General features: G+C 41.2%; 1 protein-coding gene across 1 annotated transcript in view; it reads left to right on the forward strand.

The window, feature by feature from the left end:
• OTOGL (otogelin-like) overlaps positions 1 to 25,226 on the forward strand; it is a 158,229-nt gene that overhangs the window by 81,038 nt on the left and 51,965 nt on the right. The window contains exons 31-40 of the mRNA XM_015407445.1: positions 3,361 to 3,528; positions 5,299 to 5,577; positions 6,556 to 6,673; positions 8,416 to 8,495; positions 9,468 to 9,548; positions 10,095 to 12,052; positions 15,090 to 15,267; positions 18,916 to 19,058; positions 20,320 to 20,343; positions 20,446 to 20,538. Coding sequence (XP_015262931.1) covers positions 3,361 to 3,528; positions 5,299 to 5,577; positions 6,556 to 6,673; positions 8,416 to 8,495; positions 9,468 to 9,548; positions 10,095 to 12,052; positions 15,090 to 15,267; positions 18,916 to 19,058; positions 20,320 to 20,343; positions 20,446 to 20,538 — 3,122 coding nt within the window. The remainder of the gene's footprint in view (positions 1 to 3,360; positions 3,529 to 5,298; positions 5,578 to 6,555; positions 6,674 to 8,415; positions 8,496 to 9,467; positions 9,549 to 10,094; positions 12,053 to 15,089; positions 15,268 to 18,915; positions 19,059 to 20,319; positions 20,344 to 20,445; positions 20,539 to 25,226) is intronic.

A 25,226-nucleotide genomic window follows, 5' to 3' on the forward strand; every position in this document is an offset into this window, starting at 1 on the left:
CAGGGTCATCTACTTCACTTTCAGTTGGAGATGTTAAAATGAACAGACTGGAGGTTGAGTGACAACAATTTAGAAAGAGAGGCTACCCAGATAAAGTTATTTCAATCTCATTGGCCTCTAGAAAGGGCACCACTAACACAGTATATAACAGCATCTAGCAGGTGTCAATTGATCTGTTCAGCGCTCGAGTCACAGCACTAGCACTCTAAAATGCTAGGTGGCAGCACTCTTAGCACTGATGGAACCCAGAAAGTGGAGATGTTTCTCCCATCACCTCCATGTTAGGAGATTTCTCAGGGGAGTTAAGAACATAAGAGAAGCCAATGTTGGATCAGGCCAGTGGCCCATCCAGTCCAACACTGTCACACAGTGGCCAAAAATACCGGGTGCCATCAGGAGGTCCATCAATGGAGCCAGGACACTAGAAGCCCTCCCACCAAAAATGCAGAGCATCACTTGCCCCAGACTGAGAGCTATACCTTGTGGCTAATAGACACTGATGGACCTCTGCTCCATATGTTTATCCAATTCCCTCTTGAAGCTATCCATGCTTGTAGCCAGTACCACCTCCTGTGGCAGTGAATTCCATGTGTTAATCACTCTTTGGGTGAAGAAGTATTTCCTTTTATCTGTTCTAACCTGCCTGCTCAGCAATTTCATGGAGTGCCCACAAATTCTTGTATTGTGAGAAAGGGAGGAAAGTACTTCTTTCTCTTGTAAACCTCGATCATGTCACCCCTCAGTTGTCTTTTCTCCAAGCTAAAGAGCCCCAAGAGCTTTAATATTTCTTCATAGGGAAAGTGTTCCAACCCTTTTATCATTCTAGTTGCCCTTTTCTGCAGTTTTTCCAATGCTATAATATTCTTTTTGAGGTGTGCTGACCAGAACTGTATACAGTATTCCAAATGAGGTTGCACTATTGATTTATACAGGGGCATTATGATACTGGCTGATTCGTTTTCAGTTCCCTTCCTAATAATCCCCAGCATAGCGTTGGTCTTTTTTATTGCAGTCACACACTGTCTCAACATTTTCAGTGAGTTATCTACGACGACTCCAAGATCTCTCTTCCAGTTCAGACCCCATCAACGTGTATTCATAGTTAGGATTTTTGGCCTCAGTGTGCATCACTTTGCACTTGGCCACATTGAATTCCATTTGCCACATTGACACCCACTTGCCCATCCTCGACAGACCCCTTTGGAGTGCCTCACAATCCTCACTGGTTTTCACTATCCTGAACAATTTCATATCATCCGCAAATTTAGCCACTTCACTGCTTACTCCCAACTCTAGATCATTAATGAACAAGTTAAAAAGCATCAGACCCAGTACAGATCCCTGAGGTACCCCACTGCTTACCACCCTTCACTGAGAAAATTGCTCATTTATACTCACTCTCTGTTTCCTATTAATTAGCCAGTTTTTGAACCACAAGAGGACTTGTCCTTTTATCCCATGACTATTGAGCTTATTTAAGAGCCTTTGATGAGGAACTTTATCAAAAGTTGCATTGCCTTCGATGAGGTCCTTTATGAAAAGTTGCATTGCTAAATCCTCCAGTGTCCCACAGATTTCCTATTTGGAAAATGAAGACTCTAAATAGGGTGTCCTTTGAACCTATGGCTAAATGCCCGTTTAAACAGCTCACCTTTAAAACTATATTTGACTGGGAATAACTTCTCCTTTCAGGGTTGTCTGATCTTAATGCCCTCTCTGTACATATGAACCTCTGAATCTTCCATAGTGATTAGCTGGTGTGGCTTGCAGGGGAGGGTGGGATAGAAATCAGAGGAGGGGAGAGAGAGGGATGATAGATAGACACATTTATCCCTAAGATAAAGTCCTCTTTCCACAAGTCAGCAGAAATAATGCTGCCCTCCTTCTGTCCTAATACACCCCCAGGAAATGGAATAGCATTGCCTGGATGTGAGGCTCTGACTTTTTATATGAACAGGACCAAAGCATTTAGGAAGACAGATTCTATTTTGTTTCCTTCAGAAGGGCATCCTTGGAAACTAAAGTCTCTGTATCAGCCTTGGGTAGGTGGATACAGGGTTCCATTCCTTGGATTATTCATCAAGGGGAATGATTCCCCAGTGGGAGTTACTGCCTGTTCACTCAGGGGGGCAGCCATTTCAGCAGTGGGTATGGTTTTCCCATCCTTGGAAGCAATGTGTAAAGCAGCACCCTGGAAGTCAGTACTTAACTTTACACATCAATATTGAATTGATAGGTGGGCATCAGCAGGTACTTCCTTTGGTTGAAGGTTACTTCAGCGGGTCATGACAGAGTGAATGGTTCAGAAACCAGCCACCCCAGGGATACATTTTTTTCTATATCCCATTAATGAAGACTGCCCCACTCTTGAACACTGAACAATGGAAAGTTTGTTCACTTACCACCAGGAATTTCCCTTCTCAGTGATCCTAGTATGGAGCAGTTTTATCTACCATGAATTGCAGTCCCAAAAGGACACTCTAACGTGGAGTTCTGGGACCAGTCTAGCGATATGGTTTCAGGCCTTTTGTAGTTCGTCCATTGGATTTTCTCCTCTCTGTCTTCATTTTTTACACATCACTACATTTGCTTTCATATTTATGGCTGTCTGGAGTTAGTGTGTTTTATAGTTATGGGAATTGGATGGGTTCTGAAAAAGACTCATGACCCTGCCTGTCTCCAGGGAGGAGCTTCTTCCCGTTACTGAAACCTGCCCCATCCAAGGACCACTAAGAAGGGAAACTCATGGTAAATGTACAAACTTTCTATTTACTAATAGCTCTGCTTGCTAGACTGTTCTACAAATATCTAAAAGAATCAGACTGAGATAAGGTATAATATAAAAATAACAAGATATTAATCATTGTTTTGGAACTGTTCAGTTGGCAGATCAGGTTTCAAGGTCAGTAAACCTTAGACTTTAGGCAAAATCTGCTGCAGTATGAAAAAGTGATTGTGAAGGGTTTAATATTCAGAATCCCAGTAAAGTGAAGATTCATGCAAGACATGCCAGTTAATATAAAAGCAACACTAGGTATCGGTATCAAGATGAGAACTGAGCGTCAAAGTTGGATTTCTACCTCTGGAGCCTACAATATTTAGCCAGCAAACAGCAGGCTTGTAAGTGCAGTCCATCCATAGATTGGAAGAAAACAAAAACTGGATCTTGTCAGGTCAGGAGGGGTTTAACGGGAAAACAAGTCCAGCTTGTGTTCCTTCTTTTTGAGAGAAAATTGGTGGGGCAGGAATCAGTACAGATGAGTTCTAGGATGCATCAGAGGAGGCATAAGTGAGCCTTTTATCTTTTTAATTGCCTGCTTTTCCTTTGCTTTCAATATTTTATTGTCATTTTCCCCCTAGGCCTTGGAGAAGGACCATATATTTTGGCAAGCTACGGTCAGAATGACACAGTTATAGGTGTCAACATCAGCAGCAGAAAGATATTCCCTTTGCCTAGGATTAGTATGAATGGAAACGTATATTTTAATTTTATGCTAACTCCAGGACTTTTTAAAGATAAAATATTGTGTGAGTATATTTTCAGAATGGAGTATAATTAAGCCTCAGGTTTTGGAAATTACAAAAGATGTTACTTTTTCAACATCATAGATTAGTTTTCTAACATAATTTCTAAAATTTGGATACATTTAGAGATGGTAGTCCTAAAAACAAAGTGGTAGGAGAAGTTATAACTATGTACAGTTGAAAGAAGAGAGAAATGCTTTAACTGTTAATGAGACCAATTTTATTTCTGCATTATTGATATTTTATTTACATTTTTGTTTTTACTTTTTCTATATTCATAAAATAAAAACATTCTGTGTTCATATATAAAAGCATTGGTTGCATTCAGACATTATAGTAAATCACAACTTATAAACTATGGTTTGATTAAATTCAGGTTTATTGAATGTAGGCTGCCCAACAAACTGTTGGGTTTCAACTGATGGTTTGTAACAGGCTTGTTAAATGTGGTTTTATGAAGTCTGACATGTCTAAATTAGAAAACAGACCTCCCCCCCCCAGGACCCGATGACTCTTAGCCTCCTGCATACAGAAAAAGAAGCACAGAGCAACAGAAATCCCGTCAGGTCTAGCTGCATTAAACTATCATTATGATTTCATAGAACACTCTGTCCCATAGTAAGCAAGCTGCATATGTAGTGAGGCTATGCCTGGTAATGGTGGTGGAAAGTGCCATCAAGTTACAGCCAACTTGTGTCAACTCCGGGGGGGGGGGGGCGTGTTTTAAAGCAAGAGATGGTTTGCAATTGCCTGCTTCTGCATAGCAACCTAGGACTTCCTTAGTGGTTTCCCATCCAAGTACTAACCAGGGCTGATGCTGCTTAACTTCTGTGATCGGGCTAGCCTGGTCAATGCAGGTCAGGGCAGTCAAGTAATAACTTCTGGGAAGTCTTAGTTTAGCAGGAATTCCATTTGAGGCACTGGAAAGCAGACAAGAAAGCTGACTTGTTAAGATTTACATACAAATTGTGCTCTGTTATATACCTTTTGATGGACTAACCAAGGTTTGTGTAACAAGCTCTCGCTTAAACAAAATACAGTTTATTGTGCTGTTTGAATGTTGCCATTCTTTCCCTGATTGAGGGAAGAAGCATAATATAATCTTAAAGTCGACTTGCAATTATGCGGGTTTTTCCGCAAGTGTTCCAAAATACACGACTGCATTTAATGTTTTGACTTTCATATAATGAAAAAATGAAAAATGAATGAGTCAGTTTTCAGACTCCTTGCCCCAACAATGAGATACAGTATTTACAATACATTCTGGAAGATCTTACTGAAAATATTTGCGCACCACCTGGGAATATAATAGCCACATCTTTATATGAATGAAACCTGAATTTCAAGTTCACCCATGGCTAGTCTAGGCATAGAATGGAATACAGTGATCCCTATGAAAAGGGATGTTTTAAAATATGTTGTTACCAGATGTTTAGATAATTTGGCCAAAACCACACTGGCACAAAACAATTTCTTATTAATATACATAACAATATATGAGGCTGCCTGTGAGGTTTGACCATTAGTGCACCTTGCCCATTATTGTTAAACTGGCTGGTAGCAGTTCTCTAGTGTTCTCTTTGGCACAGAAAGGACCTTTCCCATCATCTGTTACTTGAGATTCTTAAACTGATGATGCCACAGGCTGAACATGGGCCTTTCTGCATGCAAAGTGTGTATTCTGATAATGAGTCTGCTGGTATATCGTCTGTGAATTTTAGTTTTTGATACTGGAATCTTACTACTTCTTGCTTTGTATTTTATTTGCCACAGCTCCATCTCTGGTTTCCCTTGAGTCTGCTGAAAGACCTAACTACTTTCTATATGTCCCTGACAATGAAAGTGTTTGCTTAGAACAGTGGGAAACAAGTGCATCGTTTCGTAGAAGAGCTACTTTCTTCCATCATCAGGGCCTTTGGATCCCAGGTTACAGTGCCTTTGAATTGCATAGCAAGAAAGGATTTTTCATTATACTCAGCACAACTGGTGTGAAAGTTTCAAAATATGATGACTCTGAAGAATTCAAACGTTCAAGCAGCTTCAGTATAGAGGGTAAGTGTCATATAATCTAGGGATGGGACACTGCTAATGTGCCACTTCTTATATTAGAGTATCAATAGTTACTGTACAACTACCCCATAAAAATCATAAATATGAGTCCAGTAAATGGGAGGCTGAGAAACCGGGCTGACGTCTCCTGACGGCCAAGAGAGTTTCAATTCAGCTTCTTCAGAGCCAATATATTCTTATGGAACCACACAGTTTACATATTTTGCATGCCTTATCATACTCCCACAAGGGCTTGTTACACTCCTAGTCCTTATGGCAAAGCCTCCCTGCAGATCTGAAAGTTTGAAACTAAGAAACAGCAAAGAAGATTACAGTGTTTTTAAGGACTGCATACAGCCCATTTATTGGTCTTACTTTAGGAAGATTTCTTTATATTTGTGTATTTGTTTCATAGCTTTTGTACTTTAATAAGCAATAAATACCTGTGGATCATACTAAAAGATTTATAGTTTAATCTCCATGCATGATTTTCTTATTTACTATGTTTGAGACATATGCCTTTAAGTAACGCTTTAGTGGTATTTGACCTTGAGCAATACATTCTCTCCACGGTGTATTTTGTTTTTGTTATTGTACTTAGTATCTCCGTGGTCCCGTTGTATTTAATGGCTTAGAGTTAGACATCATTCAAGACTAATAAAAAATTATGGGTTGACACTATAAATATGAGCCAGTGGGATTCTCAGGCGAGTGTACTTCCTCCTCACCTCACCTCTTCTCTGTTCTCTTTCTCATGTGCATGACCAATTAACCAAAGCTTTCTGGATTTATGTTCATTACATACAAACAAGCTATAATTACATCCTTTCTTCCAAACTAGGATTTAATGCTGTATTAGGATCCCCCAGAGTCATTCACATAATGACCAGTCCATGGGCTCTGCTAGCAATTACATTCATATTATAAAAGTTTGTATCCACTTGTGAAATAGTTTGCTTTTGTTTTTTGGTTGATTCTTAGAGCTTCATGCAGCAATACCTTACAGGAGAATGTGTGAGTGGAGATATGAACCTTGTTCAAGTCCTTGTGTTAAAACATGCAGTGATCCTGAAGGAATAGCATGTAAATTTCTCCCACCGTGAGTTCAATGAAACTATAAATAGTTGTAATTAATAAAGCTAGTGCATTGTATAATTTTCTGCTGTATGCCTACTGGTGGTGGTGGAAAATGCCATCAAGTCACAGCCGACTTATGGCGATCTTGTAGGGTTTTCAAGGCAAGAGACGTTCAGAGGTGGTTTGCCATTGCCTGTCTCTACGTAGCAACCCCAGACTTCCTTGATGGTCTCCCAGCACTCTGAGTAACACATTGGCCAAAACCCAGGCGCGATCAGGAACTCCACAAGTTCTCCCACTTAAGAATGCAGGGCATCACTGCCTGTCTTCCAAATACTGGCCAGGGCCGACCCTGCTTAGCTTCTGAGATCTGACAAGATTAGGCTAACCTGGGCTATCCAGATCAGGGCGGTATGCTTAACTACCTACAGTAATTCTAAGAATCATGGTTTTTAAATTAGATTTTGTTTATTTTTATTAGTTTACAACTTTGACAAAGAGCTACTTAAAATGTATCTTAATGTATAGAACAGAGGTGTCCAACTCATGTGTTATAAGGGCTGGTTCTGACATAAATGTCACATTGTTGGGCCAGGCCATGCATGCCATAAAATATAATACTAGGTGCCAGAGATATAAACTTTATAAAGAACAGCAACTGGTAAGCTCCGAGTTGGTGTGTGTCCCCACTACAAGGCCCCGTGGGCTGGGAGGGGGTGCTGAGGAAAACCCACATGGGCAGACTGGAGATCCAGCAGTGCAGTGCTGGGCAAATGCTCCCATGCCCCAACAGAGGATTGACTGCCCCCTCCATGTGCAAATGCTGATCCATGACAGCATCCCTGGAGCTGCAGGCTGGGTGGAGATATATGAATACAGCTCCAGTGGCTCGCAACTTACCAGTCCCTGAAGTGAAAGTGTTCTGCTTGACTGCTGCAGACAAGGTTGTCCCACTGTGCTGAAGCCACAATTGGAGTGGCTCTGCCCACCCACCCCTGAGCAGCCTCCTGTTCCCTTCCTTGCATCATAGGGCTGCATAACAGCCCAAGTTGGGCCAGTTCTGTCCCGTGGGCCTTATGTTTGACACCCCTGGTATAGAACATTTTTTACTGGGTCAGACAGTTCTAAAGGGGAGATTGTGAGCACATATCACATTTGTGATTTTCTCCTCCACTTCCTTCAACACAAGGAAAGGTCTGAGGGTACTGAGAGATCATGTGCTTAATTGAATGTGCATATTTCCTTACCTTGTAAGGCAGAAACTGTTGAGAATAGATTTTAGCAGGCTTTGTTTCAAGATCAGAGAGATCCCATGTTCAAACATTCATAGGATCTCTCATTTCACTTGGTTCTTTCTCATCATGTGCCATGTGTGTGTATAAATCTGGGATGGTGTATAATTGCTCAAGACCTGTTCCAATCTTCTTCTGCATAGAAGTTTGTGGGAGAAGAATTGTTTGCACAGACCCATGAATACTGAATCCACATTAGAACTTTATTTATTAAAACAATTTTATATTACCTTTCTTCACCTCATGGTGAACCAAAGGTGCTTATCTTTAATATTAGTCAATGGTTAGAGTTTTCCAATAGCTCTTATGAAAATATCTTCTACTGTCATGAGCAAATTATGGCTTGTTAAGAGTTAACAGAATTCAAGCCTTCAAAGGATCAACTGTATCTTGGCTGAATCATGTAGTTTGAATTATGTAAAAAATATGTGTATTTGAAATAATTACTCATGTCATTTTTTTAAATCTGTAGAGTTGAGGGATGCTTACCATATTGCCCTAAGGATATGATTCTCGATGAAGTCACACTTAAATGTGTTAACCCAGAAGACTGTAAGTGCCCACTACATCTTTTTCCTGGATTACTACAATAATGAACTGTGCACTGGTTATCAACAATGTTTTAATTATGTTGAGTAGAATCCTGCCATTCCATTCAGCACAAGGAGCCTTCGTACTATGCAAGATGCTCTTCCACTGGTGCAGGAAGACTCCTTGTGCCAGAGGAACCATTAGCTGAGTGGAATTGTTGGATACTGTATACTCATACTGTACAGTGTTCGTATTCTGTGTTTTGTTGAACAAGATTTTAAATTGTGCTATATAATATCAGTATTGTTGACTAATATATACTTAGCGCATGTTCAAAAAGCAATTTAGGTAGTTCAGCCTGTGCAAACTGCTTTTTATGTGCTATTTCTGACCGATTAAAAGTAATTTACACGGGACTGTTATGCCACATTTTCTTAATTCCCAGTGAACTGATTCAGGTGGGTAGCCATGTTGGTCTGAAGCAATAGAACAAAGTTTGAGTCCAGTGGCACCTTTAAGACCAACAAAGTTTAATTCTGGGTATAGTGAGACTTCTAGGTAAATATGCACATGATTGAACTATTAATTTTGAAATGAAAAGTCCACCTAATATGTTGGTAACTTTATTTTTTGCTAGTTAAATGGTTTTTAAAATATTTATTAAATGTACTGCTGCCAAGATAGATATATCTAAAATTATGATATAAAGATAGTGGAAGCTACTTTTGCTGTTCTCTCTAACCATCAAAGGTAAGACATATTTAGAACTAGATTTTCACACACACACATCCCCTTATGAACTATGTGCCCAAAACAGTGCTGAATATTCAGTTACTTTCAATGGATTTCTGCATCCAGTACTAGTGCTGTGCACAGAGTCCTGATACTACATCTTGTTATCTTTAAGTTTTAGGAAGTTTGAATTGATCCCTCTTCCCCTTTTCTTCCTTTTCATTACCATCGATTTAATGCTGAGGTTTATTCTCTTCACAGGCATACCTATAAAACCCACAGAATCTGTTCCTGTCACCAAACAGACCACAGAAATATTTTCTCCGATATCTACTATGTTTGGTACTGAAGGGGTTGAGCCAACACACATTAATCTAACTACCAAAATTACAATGGAAGGAGTTACAACATTAAAAGGAACAAGTGCTACAGAAAAATTACTTACAGATTCAGCTGTGTCAAGCATGTATTTAACTGATTCCAGAACAGTTCCAGAACGACCTTCTGAAGTCAGCTACAGCATTACAAGCCCACCAGTGCTACTTAGACCTATATCCCCAACCGCTTCAAAAGTCACAGCAGTTACCTTAAAAGAAACATCGTATAGCATAACCCCTTCATTCTCTATCTCACTGCCTCCTTCAACTATAGCCGTGTCATCATTTCCTGCTTTTCCTTTAATAACCACAGCATCTACTATACCATCAGAATATGCAACCTCTTTGGCTATATTAGCCACTCTACCCCTTGGATCAGACTTTATTAAAATTCCTACAAGCATCTTAACTACTGGAAGTCTAGCAACAAGCCAGTCTCAGACACCAGGGGCAGCCACACAATATTTATTAACTGAAAGAACAACTTATTCAAGTCCCATGTTTTTTACAGGTTCACCTTTAACACAAACATTTTCTGTGATTTCAAGAAGTAGGTCAACTGAGGCTCATCCTCACATTTATCCATTCTCTCTTTCTGAGCTAACTACATCTGAGAGTCCCTTATTTACTTCTAGATTCACTACATTTGCAACAAGTCCTCATCATATACCCTCAGCTTCAGATATGGTGACAGTACAATCTGCCTCACAAATACCAACTGATACTTTCATGCCTACATCTGCATCACTAAAAGCACTCCTGACCCCTTCTGAACATATTATACCCTTAATTACAAAACATGTTTCTGTTATTGAAGATAAAATCAGGACATCATCTTCAGTTATTGAACAGACACCTACATCCATATGGCCTTCACTGAGTCCCAAAGAGACATACATGATGCCTACATTAGTGCCTCCTCCAATTACAACACAAAGACCCAAAGCAACAGGAGAAGTCACAATTGTCTCAAAGAGTTTTCATATAGGGCCTTCTACAGAGTCTCTTCCAGGCATTCCCCAAACCTCTAAAACATTAAGTAAACATACATTACACACTGATTCATCTCCAGTATCAGCTGTTCATGGAAGTTCAGCAGAATTTGCTAGAACTAGAGCTTTACCTAGTAGTACCTCAACATTACCTGTAACAGTTTCATACGATACACCACAAACAACATCTAAGGCAACTATGCACTTGTTTGATCTATACACAGAATTAAAAACTGCTTCTGTGATTAAAAGTTCAGACACTTATCTGACTTCTACAGAGTTCCCAGGAACCTTATCTGCTCTTACAAGTCCATCTCCATTGCTCACACTGCTATCAACAACAAGATCTTCTGCTCCTCAGACTTCTGCCTCAGAAACTCATTCTGAAAGTTCATCCGCTACTCCCACAATTAGTGTGAAGTCTGCTGTAAAACCAGCAGGCACTCGCATACAAACACCAGTTGTATCTCTTGGTATGCATACTACCTCAAGAAGTCCAGGTTCATATCCTGCATATTTTCCTACAGTTATTCCTTTGTTAACTTCAAGCACAGGTGTCTCTGCAACAGATACTGCATCGTCACCTCCTCCTGAGATCTCAGATATGACAATACAGCCATTAGGAACAAGAAGTTCCTCTTTGGCTTCACCAGACAGTAGGACATTATCTTCATTATCAAGTGGTCTGGACACTAAGTCTGCAGAGGCAGCACTGACATTTTGGAATACTACATCAGCCTCACCTGACATCACTGAAAAGGATTCCCCTAGTTCTCCGGTACATTTATTAGTTTCCTCTGCCAGCACAATAGTTCCTAGCCAAACTGCACAAGTCACTGACCTTTCTTCTATCAGCTTTGAACTTTATACAACTACTACTTCAGTCCCAGTTCCTGCTACCTCCCAAATACGTACATATACTCCAAGCTTTACTTTGTTTACACCCAAGCCCTCCACAGAAACGTTCAGAACTACAGCCATAAAAATGGATGAAATTACAGTATCAGATTGGGCAAAGCGAAATGCAACATCTATTGGGAAAACTGCATATGCCTTAGAAAGTAATCAGACCTCAGAAGTTAAAGAACATGTTACAGAGACTAAATATGTGAGCCCTGAAGAACCTTCACTACTTCCCTTGACAATGTCTCCCATCCAGATGATTCCGTCTGTAAATGAAAGCAGCACAGTTTCAGTGAAACCAGTCTCTTTTTCTAAAGTGACGGATATAACATTATCAGACTGGTCTAGAGTTCCACCACCAAAATCAATTAGACCTTACTACAATGTAACTGAACCAGAGCACGTGAAAATAGCCAGCTTGCAGAATGTCACGATAACAGATTCACCTTACTCCACTACAGAGCCTGAGGGAATTCAAGCTGAAACAGAAATTGTGACAACAGATAGTGTGGAACATGCTTCATTTGGCACTATGATACATACCTTAATATCTGCGACATCACCAGAATGCACGGTAGGGAAACTTTTACTTTTTACTAGAAAATCTTCTTCTGAAATGTTATTTTTAAATGTTATTGCATCAGATTATGTCAAAGAATTCTCAGCTTGTTGTCTTTTGTTTAACTGAGTATAACTGTTTTTGTATTAATCTTTTCTCTTCTGTTGCTCTCATAGTCAGCTCTTCTTAAAGATAATGTATACAAGTACATTCCTGGGTATGCTTTTTCCATATTTGATTGATGTTGTTTTTAAGGATTAATATTGGAAGCTGCCCAGAAAGTCTACATGTTGAAAGTATATGGTTATTAGAAAGTAATAAGTAGCAGTAATCCCCAAAGAACTTTGCCCATAAAAGGTGTGTATTGTTCTACAGGACAATAGGAATTTTCAGTCTTTGGTAATCAGGTTCCCAAATATTCTCTGACAGGTCCATTTGACCAGATCCACAAAAGGGAATGTAGAATCCTACCATTAAATTAATATTCTTTAGCTCAGATATTCAAATTTACATGTGAAATAAGTTACACAAATGTGATAAATTGCACATGTTTTATTGGTTAGAACAGGGGTGTCAAACTCATTTGTTATGAGGGCCGGATCTGACATAAATGAGACTTTGTTGGGCTGGGCCATGTGTGTCATAAAATGTAATGCCAGGTAGCGTAGATATAAACTTTATAAAGGTCACAAACACAAAGGTTTTTTTTACTTAAAATAAAAACACGCTTAAAACATTAGCACTATTGCAATGTTTTGTTTATTTAACAGTGTCTGATAACTGACACCTCTTGCTCTGAATTATTGCATCAAAATGTCTGTGCTGTTGCAATCTTGAGTATGCTGTTCAGGTGTGTATCTGTAAGCTGCAAACCTACGATGACGCAGTGGCAGCAGAACTGGAAGCAGGAGCAGAAGACAGCCAGTTCCACTGCGGGCCACATGTTTGACACCCCTGGGTTAGAAGTTTTCCTTCAGAATTTAAGCTCTTTTGTTGTGGTGGAAAGTTGGAGAGAGTGGACCAGTGTTACGAAAACAGGATATATGATTACAGGAAGGGAGAATCAAATTATCCAGAAATATATGTGTGTGTTTGAAAAAAATGAAATCCCCCCCCCCACTGAAATTACTAGTGAGTCAATTTCACATCTTTTTTTTTAATCCTATGCTGCCTTGGCACATTCCTGTGGGCCCTCTGCAGCTACACAAGCCAGAAACATTCCCTTTTTAGTAAATATCCATGTAGTAAATATCAATTTAGTGAACATGTATTCACATAACCACATACTTCCCAAATTTTTCTACTACCATGTCTTACATGCTGCTGTTGACAGTGTAGTGCCTGGAAAAGTCAACATAGCATTTCACTTTACTGTCTGCATATAATAAAGACAATTGCTCTGCAAGAGAAATGCTTATGTGAATTGAGGAATCTTAAGGTACATTCCACAGTTTGTGGAATGGGCTAAACCAGCTGGCTTCTTAGCCCCTGGTTTTCTTCAAGTATTCAGCGCTGACATGCTGGAATTGTTGCAGGTATCAACCTGGACAATGATAAGCAATGAAATGGCTTCCTATGTTGTCGAATAGCTTATTGCATATTCCTATACAGATAGCATCCCAGTGGAGCTGAACCAGACTAACAGTTTTCTGGGAGAATACTAAGAAACCCTTTGGGGAATCTTTATGTAGAGTGAGTGCATTATTGTGGAAGAAAGGTCAGAGGGTTATATCACAACAGGAGGCCTATCCCTTTGACCTAAGCACATTCACTAGACTGTTGGAATAGAATGTAGGTATCTTTCTATATGACATACTGTGCTTTATCTAATAAATAAATATGCTGAAATTTCAAGCCTCAGTTTAAAATGTTAGGTTCTCATTATTTGGTATGGGTATTTGTGTGTGTGTGTGTGTGTGTGTGTGTGCTTGCATGCCTGGAAGTCATGGCAAGCTGGTTGCCCCTACTGGGGGCTTGGATGTTTTTCAGAGAGGTGGTTTGATAGCCAGCCTCTGCGTCCCAAGCAGTGTTCCCTCTAAACCGAGTTAGTGTGAGCTAGCTCACAGTTCTTTAGCCTCCAGCTGACACATTTTTGTCTTAGCTCAGGAAGGATGGCTCCAGAGCAAACTAGTTTATGCAGTAGCCAAATTGCTCACTCTCACCTTTAATGCCACTAGCTCACAAAGTAGAATTTTTGCTCACAAGACTCCACAGCTTAGAGGGAACATTGGTCCCGAGCCCTGCTATTACTTGGAGGTCTCCTTTCCAATTACTTGCCAGGTTTGGCCCTGTTTAGCTTCTGAGATTGGGCTTGTCTGAGCTATCCAGGTCAGGGTGAATATTAGATTCTCATTTTGTAATGGATGTTAGTAGCTCTGGTTTGGTTTGGTTCAATTTAGTTTGAGTGTATATACAATAACCTGAGCATTGTAAACATTGTGCTTTGGAATGCCAGAATGCACTCATTCACATAGCTGTATGCTTCACAAGCCTTTCTGTCATCAACACCTATATTCAGCTATTGATTATATAATCTCTGGGGAAATCAACATGGTAATTACTTCCTGGTCTGTCACTTATGCTGTGGTACTAATGGTGTGCAGCCACTCTTCATTCCTGAGTGCTGCCTGATGTTATTCAAAAGCAAAAACTCTAGGGAATCTTCTTGTGAAATTTTTTAAATGTGATTTCAGATGCTTCAAATTCAGTTTAACATTGGCCAAATATGGGTCTATGTCTCCGGAAATAGTTCAGTTCCATGCGCAATATGGGGCAGCAGTGTCATTAGATATCGATGGGACTGAATTCTGATATTTTACTAAGGCCACTTTAGCCATCCACTGACACTCATTCATATACTGTTGTTGTCTATCATAAGGCAACTGCTCTACAAGCATACAAGTTCAGACCACACTGTTCTCAGATTGGACTGGTACCAAATGGAATTATCTAGAAAGAGTCTGTATTATGTGATAATGGTGAATCTTGGTTCATGATATAAAGGCTGGTTGCTAATGTTTCAATTCCCCCCCCCCCCATTATTATGGAACAGCCAAGGTATCTTGATCCAGTAGACAGATGCAGTCAATACGTGTGCATTAATATGGGATGGATGCTCTACAATCTCTCAAGGAACTGTCATAAAAATGTGGAGAAACCTGACTGTGGTTTTCGAGGGATGCCAGTCCAGGTTAACAGTGACAGCTGCTGCCCAGAATGGGAGTGCCCTTGTAAGTTTCTGCATGGAGTAGGTTATGTTTTTAGATGTGAAAGCTTGAAATCTATGATTGACATGAAGGTCCTGGCTCACTTTCTTTGAAGCGCATGGTGGAGGGAAGGACCATTTGCCCCTCGTCATCTACCATGAAAGAGCTGTTGGTGGCAGTAATGTATAAAATTGAGGGCAGATGCGACACCAACATTTTATTTTAGTTTTTAGAGAGAAGCAAACACATATATTGAAAAGAAGGTAAAATGAGGCAATATACATACTTGATATGACACTAGAGACGTTCCGAGCACTTAACTCGGAACTCACGTTCCGAGAGCCATTTTGGTGTAGTGGTTAAGTGTGCAGACTCTAATCTGGGAGAACCGGGTTTGATTCCCCACTTCTCCACTTGCACCTGGCTGGATGACCTTGGGCAAGCCGTAGTTCTGATAAGAGCTGTTCTTGAAAAAGAGCAGTTTCTGTCAGAGCTCTCTCAACTCCGCCTACCTCACAGGGTGTCTGTTGTGGGGAGGGGAAGGGAAAGGAGTTTGTAAGCTGCTCTGAGACACCTTTGGGTAGTGAAGGGCGGGGTATAAATCCAATCTCTTCTCTTCTTCTCTTCTTAATGGTAAATGATTTCCTTTCATTCATCTAAAAGTTGCCTCACCAGTTACAAAATCAGCCACTGGTGTATCTAATAATTTTGTAATGTGTAAACCAGCTGTATGATGCTCCTTGAATATAATTATATATTTTGCTGTAGAACTAGTATTTGATGAGTAACAATTCCATTGGCTTTTTGCACATGTCAGTATGTGAAATAATGGTAGTCTAGCTCTTCATGGCTTCTGTGCAGTCCCACATGGGGACTGCGCATTCTCAGGCCGGCCATAGAGAGGAGCTAGCAAGCTTTACAGAGAGGTTTCTAGAGCCCAAGAGTGTTCCCCCTCCCCCCATTTTCAACTTAGCCTTTCCTGCCCAAAGGGTCATGTGACGGAGGAGGGATGAGCACTCAGTTCTCTTCTTGCTGCCATAAGGAGAGGACATACTATAGCAAGCTACTGTGAACAACATCTCTCAGTGCTTCTGACTGAATTTCTTCATCTCTTCTTCAAAATAAAGGATAGGATGGTACTTTTTAAGAAGTACAAGGGATGTGGAGCCAAAATGGTGCAAAATGATGAGCCTTCTGAAAAAGAAAATGTTTGGGTGAAGGTCACAATACTGCCTCATGCCTGGCCTGCCCCCACATCATGCCGAAAGCTAGAGAAGGGAGACTGGCTAGACTCAAAGTGGCTTCGTAGGAAAAAGCTTTGGGAGCCCCAGGCCAAAATTCAGATAAGCTTAGAAAAAAGATCAAAGGCCCCATTGGTATGCTCAGTACTGGCCCCCTCGATGCCACAGCTGCCTAAAAAATAGACCATAACTCGGTTGGCCGCAGAGCTGCCAACAAAAAATTGAAGAAAAAGGTGAAACATCCGCATCATGCCTCACTGTGCCATTCACTGTCGCCTCGGCATGAACAATTCCCCTTGCCTTGATGTCAAGCTTCACATGAATTGGCGGGTCATCATGGCTCCCAAGCAGAGTCTAGGAACCGTGCATTGTTGCTGACCAATCATGCTTCGATGTCACCTCAACGTTGATAATCACAGATACCGATCGATATCAATTTCTTCCTGAGACCAAGAACTGCATTGCCTTCGGGGCAACGCCACCAGTCTCTGAGATTTTCGGACCAGGAAGTTTTTGAAATACCGCCAGTGCAACCTCCAGTGCAATGAGGACAAGATGGAGGGAACCTCAAATCAAGAGCTGCCACAAAATACCCCCTGGTTCCCTTTTCCATGACGTTCCCCACACTGGGGCTCATGGGGCCAGCAGCCATTTCCTCCATGCTATCCACCATCTCAGTCTTCTAAATACAGTAGCAAGAAACAGACTACTGCCAGTAGGGCTACGGCTTCAGGGGTTGTTATAAGGAGATATTCCTGGATGAGATCCCAGGAACAAAATTGAAGACCTCCCCTTTGAGAGCAGAGAGCTCTTCAGTGACCAGATGGATGAAGTCCTAGTTTGTATCCAAAAGTATAGGATTACAGTGAAGTCATTCGGTATCACCCTCTGTGCTAACCAGCAGAATAAGCAGAGGTATTGGCCCAGAAACTCCCAAAGATTTCACTACTCAAGGCCATTTAGGTACTCTGAGCATAAGTACCAAGCCCCTCCATCCTCTTAACAATCCTATAGACATCCTTACTCCCAGCAGTCCCAGGGTATGAAGCAGAATAGAAGCAGAAATAGGCAACCCTCCCCATCTCCCAGGGATCAACAACCTAAAGGTTTGGGAATGCTCTGATGTGAGGTAAAGCACCCCTGGCTGCTTCTCAAGGGTTAATTTGGGTAGTAACGGGCCTAGTTCATCCTGCAGGTGTTACTAATGGGTCTCTCAGCCTGTACAGTTTTTATCATCTTCAAGGCCAGAGATGAAGGTGACATGATTCTCATGAGAACCTGCCGGCTGTAGGATGGGGGGAGGCGAGCCAGGGGTTATGAGGTAATCTTCTAGAAGCTTCTTCTGATTGGATGTCACCCTCAGCTGATATTACTGGGCCAAAAACTATAATTCAGCTAAGACCCAGAGGAGAGAGAGACAAGCTGAGATTCTGATGGACTGCAGACCTAAACTATGACTTGCTTGAATTGCAGTTGCTAGCAATGTAGAGAATTCCTGAACATTGGGCCTGTGATTTTGGAACAAGGTTTGTGCTGTCTAATGAAGATACCAAAAAGTGTTAGACAAGCTAGTCTTTCTTGGTTTTTTGCTGCATGATTTTAGAGTAAAGTATTGTCTGTTCAGTAAACTTTTGAAATTGATTGAATCTATAATAAATTTTATAAACCCTTTTATAATAAACAACAGTCTGGTTACTTGTGTGCAACTCCCCTGAGGACTCACAGGATTCAGGCCTTGAACGCTTTAACACCAGACTAGTGGGCGAGACCATCTTTCTGGATAGATTGTCCATGTTTTCTGGTTTTTGATCACCAGTTACAAATGATGCCTGAGTGTTATCAATAATAAATACAGGTTATTTTTTTATTTTTTGGAATTCCACTCTCTGCCATCTCACCAACTGCCTCTTAGGTCATCCACATACTTACTCTTTGACTTTTCTCACTCAAGAGGTTGTTTTATTACTAAAGGGGGGGGGGGCATCGCAAGGGTTTCCCCAAACTACAGTGTTATAGTATTTTTTCTGAGATACTTTGCAATAGACAAAAAAGGGAGTGGAAAGAGGACTATCTTGGACCTCAGGGCCCTGAATAAATGCTTACATATTCCAAAGTTCAGGATGTTATCCCTGAAGGAAGTCCTCCCCTTATTGGACAGAGATCTTTGGTTTGCTTTCCCACCTTTGGGTGGGAAAGGCTACACTGAAGACGGAGGGGACGGGGAGCATTTTTGCGCTCTAGAACCTTCTCTATAAAGCTTGGTAGCTCCTCTTCATGGCCAGCCTGAGAAAGCGCAGTCCCCATATGTGCCTGCACAGAAGACCACTTGATGAACAACAGTTACAGGTAAGTGCAACCCAATTTTATTATGGAGTAAAACAAGAAATGCCCTGTTTAGTGATGATCTTATTAACTGCCAGTTCTTTCTTAGGTCAATGCTCTGTCCTGTCTGAATTGAGTATTATTACATTTGATGGAAATAATGTTGCGCTATATAAAGTAGCATCCTACATTTTAGTCAAGTTACCTACGGAAATTATTGTGGCTCATATTGAAAAATGTCCCACTAACCAGGTAGGAGACTTGTAATATGATGCAAAATTAAGTGTTCTAGGTGTTTTTTTTATATATATAAATTTTTATTGCTTTTACACTAAAAAAACTACCAAGAAATCATGGGGAAGGGGTATTCTACAAACTACGGGAGAAAGGAAAGAAACCACTAATACCCCAAGGGGCCAAGGTCAATTAGCTTAAAATGCTTAAATTGGAATTTCACTTACAATATTGCTTTAAAAAGAAAAGGAAAAAGGTTAAATCTCATCTTAAGTTTAGCATATTACAGATAAACAAAGATAAAAACCACTTATGCATTTGCCTGTTAGCAATACAAAAAATTTCTTGAGCCGCAGATCATACGCTTATCTTTCTTATAAATTCCACAAAGCTCATAGTCTCATCCGGGATTTAAAATCTTTGGAGCTACTGCTCCTAGTTTGAGTTCAAAGTCTTCTTCTGTAGGGCTTCGAGATGTTTTTTCCAGACTTTCCCAGTCGCCTTCTACTTCAGTAGCCTTGTTTTCCTCCTCTGTTTCTTGTTTATTTTCAGTTTTCTGGAACAGCTGACAGTTCTTTGTCTACTGTCTCTGCTTCCTTAGACGGCTCTTTAATCTGCTTGTAGAGTGTTTCCAGTTTGCAGTTTAAGGTGATCATTTGATCCAGCAGAGAGCGCAGTGCCATAGCAATCATGAAGGGAAAGTCTATGGTTGTTTCCGGTCTTGTGACCTGCACTGTAAGACTTGCACTTCCAGAAGAAGGGTTGAACTTCACCATTTTTTTTCCTCCCAGATATCGGTGAAGTTGTTTACGCTTAGAGAAAATCCCTTAAAGTCTCTGTGAGCTTTTTAAAGGTTCGCTTATCAGTTGGATGTATTCCGTTCTAATACTCAGCTTTTTTGTATTGGTAAACTCAAATTTTGTAATAAATGAAGGTTCACCGAAGTGTATTATAATAATAAAAAAATTGGAACTCCTAAACATGCATAGTGTATGTAATTTTGTTGGGATTCTACAGAAAGGAAACAATAAGTAAAATTGCTGAATAGAAATACTGAAAATGCAGTTCTTTCCAGTATTAAACATTAGGGTTTTTTTGTGCTATCTGTTGTACTTTAGTTTTGTAAAGACACTGGTTTACCTCCAACCAACTTTTAACTAAGAGTTGTTACACAAAATCTTCTGTGTTTAAACAGAACTAGTAACCTTTATAGCATAGTGGAATTATGCTATTTTATGCAACAGCAATTCTTCTAACATACTTCTATAATATTTTTCAGAGTGCCAATTCAATAAGAAAACTAGTGAGTATTTTTCCAACAACATTTTAAATACATCTATATATACATACTACACTAAATACTGGTTTTCATGTCACCTCCAAAATTCTGTCTTTGTCTTTCAAGGTTCCACCTGGAAGTGCTTCAGGCCTCTGTTTTAAGAAACTTAATGTAACAACATCTTCAAATGCAGTACTCGTCAACCGTCTAGCAAGAAAGGTAAAGATATCCTAGATTGTAGCATAATTCTTTTAAACTGTAATTGAAGTACTCTAATGATCATACAGATATTCCCTGATGCAATAAATACACCATACTTATGTATATCAGTTTCATGTATATCAGTTATCCATAGAGGCCAGAGATGGCATGGAGAAACAACTGTGATATATGCATTCTGAGAATATATAGATCATGACCATAGATACCTGTAATTTAATTTCCAAGAATTCAGTATGTGTGCATGTTGCATGCATGTTGCATGCATGTGTGCATGTTGATTATATTACATTCATAAGTCCTAGCTAATTTTTTGACCAAATTTTAAAAATAGTGAAATAGCAGCACTGTCAGTACTTCAAAAAGTTATATCGATTCTGCTTTTCACAATCTCTGGTACCAATGTACTTAACCACATGCTTTGGATTTCATGCACCAAAATCTAGTCTGACCTTAAGTAAAGGTAAAGGTTCCCTTGCTCAAAAGCCAGTCGAGTCTGACTCTAGGGTTGCGGTGCTCATCTCTGTTTCAAAGCCGAAGAGCCAGCGCTGTCCGAAGATGTTTCCGTGGTCATGTGGCCAGCATGACTAAACACCAAGGCGCACAGAACACTGTTGCCTTCCCACCGAAGTGGTACCTACTTATCTACTTGCAATTTCTTGCTTTCAAACTGCTAGGTTGGCAGGAGCTGGAACTAGAGACGGGAGCTCACTCCGTCATGCGGCACCTCTGGGTCTCGAACTGCTGAACTACTGACCTTCCACAGTCTGCAGTTCAGCATCTTAACCACTTGAGCCACCGCAACTCCTATAGTCTGACCTTACATAAGAACATAAGAACATAAGAGACGCCAATGTTGGATCAGGCCAAAGGCCCATCCAGTCCAACACTCTGTGTCACACAGTGGCCAGAAATACCAGTGCCATCAGGAGGTCCAGCAGTGGGGCCAGGACATTAGAAGCCCTCCCACTGTTGACCCCCCCCCAAGCACCAAGAAGACAGAGCATCACTTGCCCCAGAGCCCCTAGCTATACCTTGTGGCTAATAGCCACTGATGGACCTCTGCTCCATATGCTTATCTAATTCCCTTTTGAAGCCATCCATGCTTGTAGCACCCACCACTTCCTGTGGCAGTGAATTCCAAGTGTTAATCACTCTTTGGGTGAAGAAGTACTTCCTTTTATCCATTCTAACCCGACCGCTCAGCAATTTCATGGAGTGCCCACGAGTTCTTGTATTGTGAGAAAGGGAGAAAAGTACCTCTTTCTCTACCTGCTCTTTCCCATGCATAATCTTATAAACCTCGATCATGTCACCCCTCAGTCGTCTTTTCTCCAAGCTAAAGAGCCCTAAGCGCTTTAACCTTTCCTCATAGGGAAAGTGTTCCAACCCTTTTATCATTCGAGTTGCCCTTTTCTGCACTTTTTCCAAAGCTATAATATCCTTTTTAAGGTGTGGTGACCAGAACTGCACACAGTATTCCAAATGAGGTCTCACCATTGATTTATATAGGGGCATTATTATATTGGCTGATCTGTTTTCAATACCCTTCCTAATAATCCCCAGCATAGCATTGGCCTTCTTTATTGCAGTCACACACTGTCTCGACATTTTCAGTGAGTTATCCACTACAACTCCAAGATCTCTCTCTTGCTCAGTCTCTGCCAGTTCAGACCCCATCAATGTGTATTTATATTTAGGATTTTTGGCTCCAATGTGCATCACCTTGCACTTGGCCACATTGAACCCCATTTGCCATGTTGACGCCCACTCGCCCATCCTTGACAGATCCCCTTGGAGTGCCTCACAATCCTCACTGGTTTTCACCACCCTGAACAACTTTGTATCATCCGCAAATTTAGCCACTTCACTGCTTACTCCCATCTCCAAATCATTAATGAACAAGTTAAAAAGCAGTGGACCAAGTACTGATCCCTGCGGTACCCCACTGCTTACCACCCTCCACTGAGAAAATTGCCCACCTACACTCACTCTCTGTTTTCTATGAACTAGCCAGTTTTTGATCCATAAAAGGACTTGTCCTTCTATCCCATGATTTTTGAGCTTACTTAGGAGCCTTTGATGAGGAACTTTATCAAAAGCTTTCTGGAAGTCAAGGTAAATAATATCTATTGGATCCCCCTTGTCCACATGTTTGTTCACCCCCTCAAAGAACACTAACAGGTTAGTGAGACAAGATCTTCCCTTACAGAAACCGTGCTGAGTCTGCCTCAATAGGTTTTGTTCATCTATGTGCCTACTAATTCTTTCCTTAATAATGGTTTCCACCAATTTACCCGGTATCGACGTCAGACTGACTGGCCTGTAATTTCCCGGATCTCCTCTGGAACCCTTTTTAAAGATGGGAGTGACATTAGCTACCTTCCAATCCTCAGGAATGGAGGCAGATTTTAAGGAAAGATTACATATCTTTGTCAGGAGATCTACAAGTTCACATTTGAGTTCTTTCAGAACTCTCGGATGTATGCCATCTGGGCCTGGTGATTTTTCAGTTTTTAAGTTGTCTATCAGTTTTAGGACCTCCTCTCTCATCACCTCAATCTGACTCAGGTCTTCCAACACCCCTCCTGAAATCAGTGGTTCTGGAGTGGGCAAGCACTTCTCATCTTCCACAGTGAAGACGGAGGCAAAAAATGCATTTAGCTTCTCAGCCATTTCCCTATCATCCTTCAATACTCCTTTTACCCCTTGGTCGTCCAAGGGCCCCACTGCCTCCCTGGCTGGTTTCCTGTTTCTAATGTATTTGAAGAAAGTTTTATTGTTGGTTTTTACGTTTTTTGCTATATGCTCCTCATATTCCCTTTTTGCCTGCCTGACCTCAGACTTGCATTTTATTTGCCATAGCCTGTGTTCCGTTTTATCAGCCTCACTGTGACTAGCTTTCCACTGCTTAAAGGAATTCTTTTTACTTTTTACAGCCTCCATTACTCTGTTTGTTAACCATGCAGGCTTTTTCCTATACCTGTTTGTGCCTTTCCTAACCTGCGGAATATATATTTTTTGAGCTTCTAGGATCGTAGTTTTAAATAGATCCCAAGCTTCCCCAATTGTTTTGACCCTTTCTACTTTTCCTTTCAGTTTCCTCCCCACGTGTCCCCTCATATCAGAGAAATTACCCCTTTTAAAGTTAAAAATGGTTGTGTGAGTCTTTTTGGCCAATTCTCTATTTGTACAAATGATGAACTCAACAACATTATGATCACTGTTTCCAAGCGGTGCAATCACTTTTACATCTCTCACCAGGTCTTGAGTGTTACTTAGGACCAAATCAAGGATCGCCTCTCCCCTGGTAGGTTCCGTGACCATCTGCTCCATAGCACAGTCATTTAGAGTGTCTAGAAACTCAATCTCTTTTTCCCGACTAGAACACATATTGACCCAATCAATGTGTGGGTAGTTAAAATCACCTATTATTACACAGTGTTTTTGTCTAGTTGCTATCTTTAAGGCATTCATCATTTTATAATCCTCCTCTATCTTTTGATCTGGTGGGCGATAACAAACTCCCAGTGTTAAGTTTCCTTTTGGCCCCCCTATTTCAACCCATAGAACTTCCAGAAGCGAATCCAATTCACTTAGCCTCTCAATCTTTCTAGACTTTATACCCTCTCTGACATACAGAGCTACCCCACCTCCAACCCTTCCCCCCCTATCCTTCCGATATAATATATAACCGGGAATCACTGTGTCCCACTGATTTTCCTCATCCCACCAAGTTTCAGAAATACCCACAATGTCTATTTTTCCCTCCGACACCAAGCACTCCAACTCCCCGATTTTACCTCGGACACTTCTAGCATTTGTATAGAAACAGCTGTAATTTCCCTTACAAGTTAAGCCTGCATCCTTCCTCTTGCTATCTCGAGTCGTTGTCCGGCAGTCCATGTCACCAGCCATGGCCTCTGTGGACAATTTCAATCCACCTCCCTGTAGAAAAGCAACCGGTACCCCCTCACCTCTCTCAGATGAGCCAACCCGAACCAGAGACTTTTCATCTCCTGTCGGCTTTCCCCCAATATTCAGTTTAAAAGCTGCTCTGCCACCTTTTTGATTTTAAGTGCCAGCAGCCTGGTTCCTTCTCGGGACAAGTGGAGACCGTCTCGCCTGTACAGCTCCCTCTTGTTCCAAAAAGTATCCCAGTGCCTAACAAACCTGAACCCTTCCCCCCTACACCATCGTCTCATCCACGCATTGAGACTCCTGATCTCTGCCTGTCTCTCCGGCCCTGCGCGTGGAACAGGTAACACTTCTGAGAAGGCTACCTTGGAGGTCCTGGACCTAAGTTTCCTGCCCAGCAGCCTAAATTTCTCCTCCAGGACCTCACGACTGCATTTCCCCACATCGTTGGTGCCGACATGCACCACGACCACTGGCTCCTCCCCAGCACTATCTACCAGCCTATCTAAAACACGCGTAATGTCCGCTACCTTCGCACCAGGCAGGCAAGTCACCATACGGTCAGTACGCGGGTTCGCCACCCAGCTGTCTACCTGCCTAAGGATCGAATCACCCACTACCAAGAGCCCCCCTCCCACCCTGCTCAGGGATGGTTCCTTGGTGCAAAAGGAGAGCCGCTCACCAGCTGGGGAAGAGGTCCCTTCTGAGGGCACATTCCCCTTATCCTCAGCACGGTGCCCTGATTCCCCTAGACCCTCATGCTCCCTGAC

Source organism: Gekko japonicus, unplaced genomic scaffold (genome assembly GCF_001447785.1).
Source record: "Gekko japonicus isolate JY-2015 unplaced genomic scaffold, Gekko_japonicus_V1.1 scaffold525, whole genome shotgun sequence".
NCBI lineage: Eukaryota > Metazoa > Chordata > Lepidosauria > Squamata > Gekkonidae > Gekko > Gekko japonicus.